At 46.5% G+C, this 12,635-nt stretch overlaps 1 protein-coding gene across 3 annotated transcripts; it reads right to left on the bottom strand.

Annotated features, from left to right (window-relative positions):
* Positions 1 to 843: 843 nt before the first annotated feature.
* Positions 844 to 10,149, bottom strand: LOC131485309 (ral guanine nucleotide dissociation stimulator-like). 3 transcript variants are annotated; one of them, XM_058684653.1, is made up of 13 exons: positions 9,931 to 10,148; positions 9,354 to 9,461; positions 7,708 to 7,895; positions 6,170 to 6,363; positions 5,645 to 6,021; positions 4,640 to 4,855; positions 4,155 to 4,258; positions 3,583 to 3,652; positions 2,892 to 2,960; positions 2,382 to 2,456; positions 1,767 to 1,799; positions 1,292 to 1,413; positions 844 to 1,087 (listed from the first exon to the last, which is right to left on the bottom strand). In XM_058684653.1, the coding sequence occupies exons 1-13, from the start codon at positions 10,114 to 10,116 to the stop codon at positions 1,051 to 1,053; spliced, it is 1,779 nt and encodes a 592-aa protein (XP_058540636.1). In that variant the 5' UTR covers positions 10,117 to 10,148; the 3' UTR covers positions 844 to 1,050. The 3 variants fall into 3 exon arrangements, with proteins under 3 accessions (XP_058540636.1, XP_058540639.1, XP_058540638.1); XM_058684656.1 differs by having other exon boundaries at positions 9,921 to 10,001; XM_058684655.1 differs by lacking the exon at positions 9,354 to 9,461 and having other exon boundaries at positions 9,931 to 10,149.
* Between the last annotated feature and the right edge of the window lie 2,486 nt (positions 10,150 to 12,635).

The raw sequence follows: 12,635 nt of genomic DNA, 5'->3' as shown, positions 1-12,635 counted from the left end.
TCCTGAAACCAAGACTACACTGTATGTTAACTAATGTAAAAAAAAAAAGCTGCATAAGGAAATGCAGGAATGCTAGACATCCTAGCTCTTAGCATAGATGTTTATGGGACCATGTTCAGCAGCTGTGGCCATAAAAGTACATCACACATCTTTCCCCCAAATACAAAACAAGCAGAGGAGGGGATTCAGAGGTCATTGAAAGGGATCCCTGGAGGATTTAAATCTAGGTAAAGTGTTAACATGGAGCCCCTAGAGGAAGAATGATAATGGAAAGTCCTGCCTGCCCTTAGTCAATTTGCAAATTACCTTCTCCTGTCCTTATCCTTTCCACATGTAGGGTTTGACCTCTTTACATGTTTTTGGCTAATGCAATTCCAGAGTTTGAACTAGAAAACTTAAAGTTTCAAATATTTGGTAAAAAAAAAAACCTCCAAAACAAAAAACACCTCAATAAAAGAAGCAGGAAACAAACCTTTTCCTTTAAAGTGTAGAAAGCAGCCACTATCCTGGGGCAGGTAGTAGTCCTGGAAATTGTTACACTTAAGGACATCTAATTTCAATGTTTGCTGCCATTCCTGTGAAAGTAACTTCAACCTCTAAATCTCAGTAATTCTGAGGGGCTGTCTCTTCTTTTTTACCCAAATTCATTATACTGAAATTAACCTGTTCTCTAAGAGGAATTTGGGAGGAGGGCTGGCTCTTCTCCTTCCTCCCACATACAATAGCTGATGACTCTGTAAGATTTCTTAGTTCAAGAAAGAATATGAGAGTCTGTACACCATTTAAGTTGCTGTAGGAAGTAATAGAACCAAACCAAACTCCAGAAAGAAGGCTTTAATATAATAATATTCAAATCTAGCTTTTACTATTTAAGATAAATATTGCCACTCCAAGTAGGTAAATAGATGGGAGGAAAAAGTGTCAAGGAGATGGGGTTCATCACAGCAAGTGTCCAAGCTGCTGAGGAAAGGTTGCACTATCACTGGACATTCACTCAGTCCTGAGCTTGATTGTGGCCAATTCTTCTTGTTCTTGAGTTCCACTGGTCAGTTAGGATTTGGGCTCCAGCTGGCAGGACAGGATGTAGCTAAAGAGAGAATGACACCTGTGAGTCGACCAGGAGCTACAATTCAGGTGTCTCTCTCAGTGTTTTCCCAGTAGCTGGAATCTGGTGTTCCAGTGATCACCAGGAAACAAGGCTTGAGGCTGCCCAGGGAGCCATGGATGCAGGATCCCTAGAGTGGCCACCAGAAAGAGTCCACGCCTTTGCCCAGCTCCTGATGGGCCTCACCTCTCATCCTCACTGAGTCGCTCCACAGCCTGGAACCAGGCTCTAAACTGCTCCTTCGGTTCTAGAGTGTAGTTATCTGCAGCCACCTGGAGGAGCATGATCTCTTTCATTACTTTGTATTCCTAGGCCAAAAGAAGAACAGGATGCACACAGAGCCGGGGTGGGTTGAGCAGTGGGATAGGGGACCAGTCCTAGGTCTTTGCACATGTGGCAGCCTTCCTTCCCTGAAAATTCATCCAGTCTCAACCTGTTCGCAGAGGTGAGTATAAATAGCCCCTCCTCCTGCAGGAAGTTGTCCCTGATGCCACTCCCCTGACTTCACTTACCAGATGGATGGGTCTTACACTTTTTCATTATCAAACTATTCCAGTAAATGTGTGATGGAGGGGATGCAGCCAAGAAATATTCTTCCCAGGGGCATCTCTGGTATCCACTCCCCTACACTTCCCTAATAGGAAGTGCCACAAATGCTCACCTTAGTTTTTTTCTTATGGTTGATCTCATCGCCCTAGAAAGCAAATAGCCAAAGTCCATCAGAAAGAGCCCCTTGTTATTGCTTGTTCCTTATACACATCCTTTCTCATGTTGTTCTCGTGCCAGGACACACTAGAAGACTGTCCATACACAGATAACAGGACTGGGATATAAGCCAGGCTCTGGGGTCCAGAGAAAGGAGGACATGGGGTAGACAGTCAAGCACCTTATAGCACAACCCTCTCTGATGACAGAAGGGGAGGCTGAAACCTCTGGGGGGAGGGGGCTGTTAGGCTATGTAAGTGCTTGCCGATGTGGAGGTGCCTGACTTTGCTCTCCCCCCATAAGCAGCCTGAGAGGGAGAGGCTGAGGTCAACTCAGACAAACTTCATGCAGCTTTGCATTCAGACAGTCTTGGGCACCAGGACCAGTGTCATAAGTGCAAACTCCCTTCACTCATCACTGAGATGAGAAACTCTAGCTCACAGGGGTAGCTGTGGAGCTCTCATGAGGGGAGGTTTGCCAAGTACTGAGGTCTCAGGACTCATTACAGGGGTTCTCCACTCCCAAACCTCAGGATTCTGGGCCCTCCTACACAATCTAGAGGTTCACTCACCTTAAGATAGTCCTCCATTGCAGTGTCCAGCATCACCATGTCAGTGAGGAAAGTGCCAAGGAAGGGGACAACACCCTGTGTCATTGGAGTAGGGGTGGGATGAGTCCCTGCTCTCAGGTGCACACAGGGACCCTCCCTTGAAAATGCTTCAGCCTCCTGGTCCACCCCAGGTTCTCACATGGAGCAGCTTAGGATCCCTAGCAGCCGCCTCTCAATTCCCCCTTACCCTCACCCTCCAAGGACATCAGACTTCTAATCACCACCAGGGCCTGCTTTTAGAAAATCAAATTGTATGTAGTCCTAGGCCCCTCTCCACCCACAAATCCATTCTGCATCCAGCTGGATAGACCCTCCTCCTAGTCACTTTAAAATAAGAGTTTTGGAAGCTGTGGCAACAAGAGGAGGAGCTGGAGTAGAAAGGTCCACCTGTCTTGATCTGGAGGCCTCCAGCTGTCAGAGAGGAGCCCTTCTCCTCTCACTCTGGAGGCTCTATTCCCCAGGAACACTCACCTTCTTCTGCAGCCTTTTCTGGGCTCTCTGGAGGCTCATCATCAGGGTGGCCCATTTAGATGGCCACTCCTGCAGGGTCAAGGACAAGTTCATTGAGACCATAATATCCTCAGTCCACTCCCCCCCCCCCCCACCATCTTTGACTTGAGACCCTGGACATCTGACCCAAGTCAGCTGGTACCAATGCTACATTATCCTTAAGCATGCTGTGAGTGATTCTAGCACAATCTCAGCTCCAACATTCACTCCATGTGTGACCTTGAACTTGCAGCCTGGCCTTCCTGAGCTTGTTTTCTCATTGAGAAAAGTGAGAACACCACCTACATCACATGGTCTTCTGAGGACTCAGTGTCCTATTACTATCATTATTGTTTCCCTCCACCCATCCCAACCCCACTACTGAGCAGAGGGCTGTCCTCTGGGCTCTCAAGCTGTATACAGGTCCCCATCTGGACTAGCTGTTAATATGGAGAGACAGGGTGTCTATAGCATCTGGTTGAACAGCACCTTCTTGCTCCACCCCCAATGGAATCTTCACCCCAAACTGTAACCATATTCATAGCAAAGGCTTCACCTCCCCAAGGAATGCTTCAGGTCATTCCCCTACACAGCAGTCTTTCTTCATCCACTCAGGACCCTGTTCCCTCAGGCCCCACCCTCTCTCTTCCCAAACCTCCTCCTCCCATGATACCTTCAGGAGCAGTTCCCTTCTCTGTGGGTTATCTTCAGTGCACAGCTTTTTAAATTTTTGAAAGCTCTTCCTGAATAGAGGAAAAAATGGCAGAAAAAATTATAGGAATAATGTGGCTTGAATGTAAGTCCCTCTTATTTGAGTACTCCAAAAAGTCAAACTGCCAGTATTAGGGTTTTCTCTGGATTCCTCTGAGAACTAAGGTGTTTGTAGGACATGGAGGGAGCTCTCATGTGAGTCATCCAGTGCCACCATTTCCATATTAATTGAGCAACTCTGTTTCAGTCAGTTGTGGTTTCAATTGGGCAGAGAGTTTTGTTGCTGTAAAGTAAGCACTTGATAATGTTTAATTTGGGTCAACTCAGTGCGTGATATTTAAGAAAAAATATTTCTGTAGCTGGAGTCAGGGTGGACTATTCTCCAGGGTGGGTTATAGACCTGTACACCAGCCCAGGTTCTATTGCCAGGGTTTGCTGCCTCCCAGGAGGGTCCCAGTTACTGAGGGGGAAAAGATGTGCATATGGGAAATCCCTCATCCACCCTGATCCTTCTATGGAGAGAGGCATACTCACCTGGAAACTTTCTCCCATGTCTTCTTCAGACGGTAAATTGAGGCACTCTGCAGAGCAGAGAGGATGGCATGCAGTGAAGAGTAGTTCCGCATGATTTGACAGGCCTGGGGAGGGAAGAGAATGAATGGTCATGTGGGTAGCAGGAGTCCTATTTGCTCTAAAGTATCAGTCTCCCTCAGTTAAAATTTTCCCTCCAAGATGACAGATATCCAGGTGCCTGCAGAAGGGCACATATAAGACCCAAAGAGTAACACTGCTGGGGAGAGGGAAGATGTTAGCTCATTCCAAGGAAGGAGCCAGGTAGGAACTGAGCGTTCCACCATTGGGACATGCAAGTAAAGGTCAGCATGTCCCTGGAGGGAAGAGCCTAGAGACTGTGCAGACCCTAGGGCTTAGACTAGGGACTCCAACCCTGAGAATTGATAAAGGAAATATCAGTTTCCAAGGCTCAGAAGAGTGACTCATCTTGGCCTCCCATAAAATACCTTGGCCACCTTTATCCAGTGCTCCACCACCATGGCCCTGTCCTGGGCTATCATTCTTGGGTTTCCAAGGCAGGTGGTGATGACACAGTTGACCACACTGTTAAATTGGGTGACGGTAGCACAGACTGTGGGTGCCAGGTGCTCATTACCAGGCTTATTCCGCTTGGACCAGATGGAGCCCAGGCACTGATGAGGCAGCACCTTCTTGAACAGCTCCTAGAGAATGGGGTGGGGAGGGTAGGGGTGTTCAGCCAGCCATTTCACATTCAGGATTAATGTCCTAGGTAGGAGGTTACCAGGTCAGAGCTTTAGTTCCTGAAGCTGAGAATGTGGCCTGAGCCTGATTGGAATCCCTGGATTTCATTCCATTCTATTTTCACTGAGGGAGTCAAGTACAGGAAGACCTAGGAGTGAATACTGGCAGGGAAGGAAGGAGAGAATTTGTACCCTGGTCATCCTTGCTAACCCCAGCCTCTAGATGACAGTTCAATGTGACTCCTCACAAGGGGGCATTTTCCACTCCACCTGTTTTTCCCTTTGGTCCTACTCTCCTTTCGATGCACATTCCCCCATGACAGTTACAACCACAGGTTTCTCTGTTTCCCCTTGTAGTTATGTACATGTCAGATGCCTAATAAGTGCACAGGGTGTTAAGACTCCAAGGAAGATGGGTGGGTGACCCATGAACTTGACTGCACCCAGTGAGCTGTCTTCCTCCACCTGAAGGACCAGGGCCTACCCATTTTTCTAGCTGTTCTAGCTCATTTAATCTACACAGTAACTCTGCATCAATTCTTATCAGTGCCTATCTCTACAGTTTGCAGCTGGACAGTGAAAGCTTGATTTAAGGACCTTGGCAGGGTAACATGGTTGATAAGTGGTCGAGCTGAAATTTTGACCCGGACTATAATAGTCCACATCAGGGAAAGGCAGGTCTGGGTTAGCTGACGGCAAAAATGTAGAAAGTGCCCTGCCCTGTCCTGCCCTGAGAGCCCAGCTTCTTACCGCATCTATGTACGTTAGCTGCTCTGCCACCAGCTTGGGAGGGAAGTCCATGAGGCTGGGCTTCTCCTCATTCAGCTGGTTCTTTGGGGTCACATGCCAGTGGCAGGAAGGCTCTGGCGCTGGAGTTGGCTTTGTCTCTATTTTTAGAGCTGGAGTTAAAATTCTAAGTAAAGCTGATGATTGAGCTGATTGTAGCTGTGGACCTGGCACATATGCTGAAGAAGATGTTAACACTTGTTCCACTTCTGGAACAGCTGATGGAGGTGCTGCTGGCTCTGACACTTGAGGTGATGGTTGAAACATAACTGGCGCTGTCTCTAGTTCCATAGTAGACCCCTTTTCTGGCTCTGCAACTGGAAGGAGCCCTGGGGCTGGCACTGGATCAGGATAAAGAGAAAGGTTCATCCACATAACTGACTTTCCAGGTGCCTTCCCAAAAACAGGACAGGTACCATTGCTTTCAAAACAATATTCAGCCCATGAACCCCACCCCAGTTAGTCTTCCCAGATTTTAATCCCCTTTACCATCTGACTCTGCCTCAGTGGGCTCCAGAGTTTCCTGATGCACCAGGATAAGGGCGGTGTGGTTCTTCAGGTCCCAGTCATGCAGCTTCATATCCACATAGGCTGTCTTTACTTTGAAACTGGTAAAATTCAGAGACTGCCAGGTATCCTGAAATTTCTGGTCAGGCCATGTACTCAAGATGGGAGAGAGGGTGCTGGGTAGAGTCATGTGTGGAGAAGCATCAGAGGCCTGGCCTTTTATTCCACACTGTACTCCCACAGCATCATTATTTCTCTATGGATCCCAGAGGATGGCCTAGCCCACTTCCAACCCCGCCTTTGCAGTGGAAGGCCTAGTCATCCAGAAAACCTGTGTGAGTCTGGTTTTTTCACTGATAGTCTTCTCACCACGGCCTTGGGCATAGTCAACGCCATCCTCAGTACAGACCAGTAATAAGGCTTGCGTTTGAGGCCGACTTATGAGCAGTCTTCTCACTACACCTTCTGTTCTTGGCCCTAGTTGCTGTGGTTAGCAGAGGTAGATATGGAGAGAAGCAGGCAGAGCCAGATAGAACAGTAGAAGGGATGGGTCTCTTAGGCACCAACTGAACCCAGACTGTGCTCTGCTTCCCAGAAGTTTTGGGGCCCCATCCACAGCTCTCTTTGACTCATTTGCTTCTTCACAGGAAGCCCCCAAACATAAGCCCTCCTATGGAAATCAAGAGATCTGTGAGTTCCATGGTTCTGAAAGTCCTCCTCCAGCCACAACCCCTATAGTCTCTTATGCTGCTCTGTGGATGCAGGAGGCCCTCCTACTGAACCTGAAGACCCACTCATGTTTACTTGGTCTTGTAGTCTGTCATAATGGTCAAATAAGGGACAATCCTTTCATACCCAGAGGACGCCGTGAAAATGTCACATATAATGAACCAAGGACATGAGTGGCTATGATGTGTAGAGTGATTGCCTACTCTCTGACTAGAATTGACACCAAGGCATTGTGTCTACTTTATTCACTGAATTATCTTAGTGACTAGAAAAGTGCCTGCATTACTAGGTGATTAACATATATTGTTGATTGAATTAACCCAACCAGTACTTTTCAGATAACTGTGTGGGCCATGGGTGCCTCTGCCTGTCCCCCAGCAAGCCCTAGTCTGGCCATATAAAGGAAAAATACCAAGCCCAGCTAGATAGAGTCTCAGAAGTCCTTTGCAAACAGGACAACTTCTGCTTTCCATGTCCTTTTCTAAATTCAGAAGTGCCACAGGCCTGCGAGGGTTGAGGTTGAGAGCTTCTTCACTGGAGAGAGAGAGAACTATTAAACCTAAAGATACTCAGCATGTCCAGCAGCCCTTTCTACAGAGCCAGGCACCAGATAAGCCCATGCCATGTTTTCTCCCATAGTTTACTACAGTTAACACTGTGAGGTTCATCCTCTTACCACCCCACTTCCAGAAGAGGAAAGTGAAGCTCATAGAGGTGCAGTGACATTCCCAAGATACACAAGTAGTAAATGGGAGGCTCACCCCTGTGCTGTGTATGAGGCAAGCACTCACCTTTTGAACTGCTGTCCCAGGACTAATTGGGCCATGGGGAACACCTGGTATATGCAGAAAATGGTTGTGATGTTTGAGATGTTTCTATCCTGGAAAGGTGATTGTAGCAGGGACTGTAAACAATTTTCCATTGTGCCTTCCTTGAGCTTCAGCATTGTACAGGCCTCATCCAGGGACAGGGTTGATTCCTTTTAACACCGGGTAGACAAGGAGGGGCATGTAGTCAGCTTCAATGCCATGAACTACCAGGAAGATCCGGGTCTGGTTCTCAGACCAGAGACTCCCATCCCTTTGGGAACTTGTGAAAGAGAAGGGACTCGGGTGCCCACACAGAATAAGGTTCTAGGCTTAAAATGGCAATTGGTTTTATGGGGGAAATGATAAACCATTGGTAAGTTCCAGGCATTCTCTTAGCTGAGCAACAATAGCACTTCTTTTAATAGCCTATATTAAGAGCATTATGCCAGTGAGTCATCAGTAAACATCCCTACTGTAGATATGAGAAAACAGAGGGTTAGAATTTCGAATGCTGCTCAAGATCATATAGGTTAGTCCTGAGAATTGTCAAAAGCATGGGCTGCATTTCCTCTAAGCTAATGAGGCTTGGTCTGTTCCTGATAGGGAGAAAGTTTCTGGGGGAAACCACCTTCTTCAGCACGCCCCAGGGAGCCAGTCAATTGTAGTCTGGGTTCCAGGCTTACCCTGATCATCTCTGGGTCCTGAGAAAGGACATGAATCTGGACCTGTTCTCACCCTATACCAGCACTTGATGTTGTTGCTGGACTGATGCACCTGCTGCTTGTCAAGGGAGATGGAATTTAATCCTTAGAGCAGCTCATCAAAGATTTCCTGGGTGAAACTCTTAAAAGACAGAGGCAGGTATCTCAGCCAGGAGGCATCAAAGTCCTTCCACCCAATTAGTGCTTCCATGTCATGGCAGATCTAGCAACCTAAAACATTCTTTTAGGACACTTAAGATTTTCCCTGCATCACTGTTGACATGAAAACAGAATTGAATCCTGTCAAGTTCCAACAGACTTGAAAGGCTGAAACAGTGGCACACAACCTCCTTTATGGAATATTATGAAGACATATAAGAACACAGCTCATGACTTGGTGGGCCTACAATAATTTAATGTGTTCTGAGAGACAAGACATTACAGAAATATATAGAATGGCTTCATCCCACCCTTAATTTTGTGTTAAATCACCCTGTTTTGTGTGATGATATGTAAGGGCTTGGAGAAGTTCTGCAAGGACAGTGGAGCTGAGCGCTACCCAGGATATCTGGGGCAAGTAGGTAAAATAATAAAACAGCAGTAAAATGCAAAGATACCCATGGCCTCATGAAAAGTAAAAAATAAATAAATAAATAAAAATGATTAATTAAAAACATTAAATATGTTCTGTATCAAAATATAAAAAATAAAATACATACACAATACATGCATTCTCTACCATTCCAACATATGTAAAGAGTGTCCTCCTACCTTACCACATAGCTGGTGGCAGAGGTTTGGATATTCAGATTATTTTGTGGTTGGGCCTGTGGGACGCTCATGTGGAAATACAATGTGAGGGCCTCAGGTTTGGCCCCATATTTATGTGCAGGCCCTGGGTGTGAAAAACCCTCTTCCCATTCTTACCTCAGAGCAGCGCTGATTCTTGGTATCCTTCTGCACCTGACACTTATCTAGGGCGCTGCAGTAGTTGAAGCCATGGACCATCTCCTCAAAGATATCTTGGGTGAAGCTCTGCAAGTACAGTGCCCCGTAGTTGGGCCAAGAGACCTTAGGGTCCTCCCTGGACATTGCCACAAGGGGACATCCCCATTAGAAATTGTGTTCTCTACAGTACAGGCTAAGAAGGGAAGCTGTAAAGACATCCAGCAAGGAGGAAACCAGAAGAAACTCTAGGGCTCGTAATTAACATATAGGTAGTTGAACTTGGTCCCCAGCAATTATCTTCTCGTGCCTGCCAAGACCTGGGGTATGAACATGAGAGATGTGCTAGGCTTTCAACACCTGACATCTTGCTTCTGCTCATGAAGGGCATAGCCCTCGTCCTCTGTCCCCTCCCCTGATCTCTCTCTCTCTCTCTCTCTCTCAAACACACACACACACACACACACAAAATGAGGGGCAAGAGGTGTAGGCCTGCTCTGGGCAAGATCAGAGTTCTGGCATGCTCTCCAGTGGGCTGCCCTGAGCTACCTTGTGTTACCTGTGAGCGCCTCCTGCCAAATGACCAACAGCTTCGGAGATGAGGGCTGAGCTGATGTCTACAGTGACATAAAGGTTTCTCACTCTGGGCTTTCTTAAGCCCACATATCCTGAAAATGGGGATACAGCAACAGAACATTTTGTTCTCTAGAGTGACTCTGGGCAAGTGAGCTGGCAAGCAGGCCATCTCTAGAATGTGGGCACCTGGTTACCAGAGTTCTAAGTTCTGTTGAAGCCTATCACCAAGGAAGTGAAGTCACTTTTTCAAGATTCCAGTACCTGGGGCCCTTCTTTAAATGAGACCTATCTAGAACCCCTTATTGATAGTTGACTGCTTATCTTTCTCCTCCAATGTCATCTCCTTAACTGTAAACAATGAGTCAAAAACGCCATAGCCACAACTCCCTGGAAATGCAAGTAGGGTCCTAATTTTGAGGGTACAGAACTGAATTCAGCTTTTTTTCTTTGTTTTACCAGTTATATGTCCTAATTCAATGTATCTCTCAAGTATTCCATAGTTTCCTAATGTGCACGTTGGGATCAGGCTAGAATATACTTCCTAGGAGCCTCATCGGGTGTAAATGGACAATATTTATAATATGTGTGGGCTGGGGCACCTGGGTGGCTCAGTCGGTTAAGCATCCGACTTCGGCTCAGGTCACGATCTCGCGGTCTGTCGGTTCGAGCTCCGCGTCGGGCTCTGGGCTGATGGCTCAGAGCCTGGAGCCTGCTTCCGATTCTGTGTCTCCCTCTCTCTCTGACCCTCCCCCGTTCATGCTCTGTCTCTCTCTGTCTCAAAAATAAATAAACTTAAAAAAAATTTAATATGTGTGGGCTGTTATCCAGTGTATCTGAGGCCCAAAATCAAGTATGGAAGAATTAAAAAAAGGGGCAGGATGTGGCATGGAGTACTATTCAAAAGAGACATCAGTGTAGTAATGGAACAGTCCTCTTCCTCTTGGCCTTATTTTAATACGGGTCCCATGATGGGGTAGAATGGTAGTAAAACCAGTTGTTTCCTGTTGTATTTAGAATGAGACTCAGTTGTCTCATTTCAATCTATGAGGGGGCAGCCTTCACAATGGCTCCCCATGCTGACTTGTGGTATATTGTTTTGTAACTCCTAAGTGGCTAGCGACTGGTTTCTGACCAATAGGATACAGCCAATGTGATGGAAAGTCATGTCTAAGTTTCAATTTCAAATAGTCTTTCACTTCCTAGTTACTTCCTCTCATGTACCATTTCTCTCCTCTTTCCCTTTACCTTTTTCTTTATCCCTTTTTTCTTTATCTTTCTTTAACCAAAAATCAAGTAGTGTTTTGAGCTGCCATTATATAGAGGCCCACATGGCAGAGAAGGCAGTGTCCAGGCTGAAAGACACATAGGAACCCAGGCTCTGAGTCCAAATGGCATCCTGAATCATATGAGTCAACTTGGGAGAAAATATTCTTCCAATCTAGCCTCAGTTGAGGCCACAGCTGCAGCTTCTGACATACCCTGAGGCTGGGGAACCAAGTTAATATGTGCCTGGTTTCCTCATCCACAAAAAAATTGTGAGGTATTAAATATATGTGTTTTACAGTGCAAGGTATTGGGACAATGCAGTAACAGAAGAGCAACAGATAACTTTCTACCAGGCCTCAGCACTTCTCCCTGCCCCTCCTCCCTCCCCTTTGCTCTCCTCCTAGTTTCCCTCCAGCCACACTGGCTGCCTTTTTCACCTCCTCTGGACAAACTGGCTTCTGTTAGTGAGTGTCTGAAGCAGTGGTAGCTTCTTCCTGACACACTGCACGATGACTTGTTCAAGTCTAGCTCCCTTTTGTCATTCTGTTCTCAGCAATGTCATCCCCAGTGAGGCCTTTCATACCTTCCTACCCAATGACTCTCCAGCCTTCATTCATAGCACACATCATTTGCTTTTTTCTTTCACATGCCTTTGCTTTTGTGCTATTGCCTATCTCTAGACTTGAGTTCCTGGAAGGCAGGTAGCTCTTGGTATTTTCAGCTCCACACATGGGCCCAACAAGGTAGCTGGCATCAGGTTAAAAGCTTAGTGCATAGTTAATAAATAAATGACAAGGTCTTGGAGCCCATCTCCCCTTTTAACCACCTACACTGAAGAGAGAAATACTGCTAACAGTTTCAACTTGTTTCTGGGCAGGAGGACAACCACAATGGCCTGTACATGACTTTTCATGCTCCAGTTCCTCCAGCAGAACACCCTAGGTATCATGGAAGAAGACTTCTTGAATTCTGTTCTCCAGCTCTAGCATTATAGCCCCAAGCAGGCATACCACCAAAAAAAGGGATACCTTTATTTGGGTATCCTCAAGGCAGTGGCTTTCCAGAGTCACGTGGGCAAAAGAACAGGACCTTCAGCTTCCAAAGCAAAGGATTTCAGATGCCTCCTTCTACTCTTTTTTCTGTCCACTCCCATGGTGTCCTCTTTACTAATACATCACCCTCACCTCAGCCAGAAGAGTGATTCTGCACCCACCATTGTATATCCAATTAGGACCCTGAAGGTTCAGTGCAGACTGGTCATGTCCATGGACCCCAGATGCAGTGTACAGTGCTCTGGCATTTTCCCAGAGAATATAAACAAAGACAAACAGGTGCATAAAAAGGTGCCTGATGTAGCTAACCATCAGAAAGATGCAAACCAAGGTCACATTGATATATCACATCACATCAATTTGAGTAGCT

This window comes from Neofelis nebulosa, chromosome 9 (genome assembly GCF_028018385.1).
Source record: "Neofelis nebulosa isolate mNeoNeb1 chromosome 9, mNeoNeb1.pri, whole genome shotgun sequence".
Taxonomy (NCBI): domain Eukaryota; kingdom Metazoa; phylum Chordata; class Mammalia; order Carnivora; family Felidae; genus Neofelis; species Neofelis nebulosa.
This window is presented reverse-complemented; position numbering and strand designations above follow the sequence as displayed.

Bases quoted from the DNA above. Each gene is read 5' to 3' on its own strand.
- LOC131485309 (XM_058684653.1), bottom strand. From the start codon at position 10,116: ATGGCCTGCTTGCCAGCTCACTTGCCCAGAGTCACTCTAGAGAACAAA. The intron at 7,896-9,353 runs GTAAGAATGGGA...CGGTGTTAAAAG, and splicing joins AGAATCAGCGCTGCTCTGAG to GAATCAACCCTGTCCCTGGA. The intron at 4,259-4,639 runs GTATTTTATGGG...TTCCCTCCCCAG, and splicing joins ACTGGATAAAGGTGGCCAAG to GCCTGTCAAATCATGCGGAA.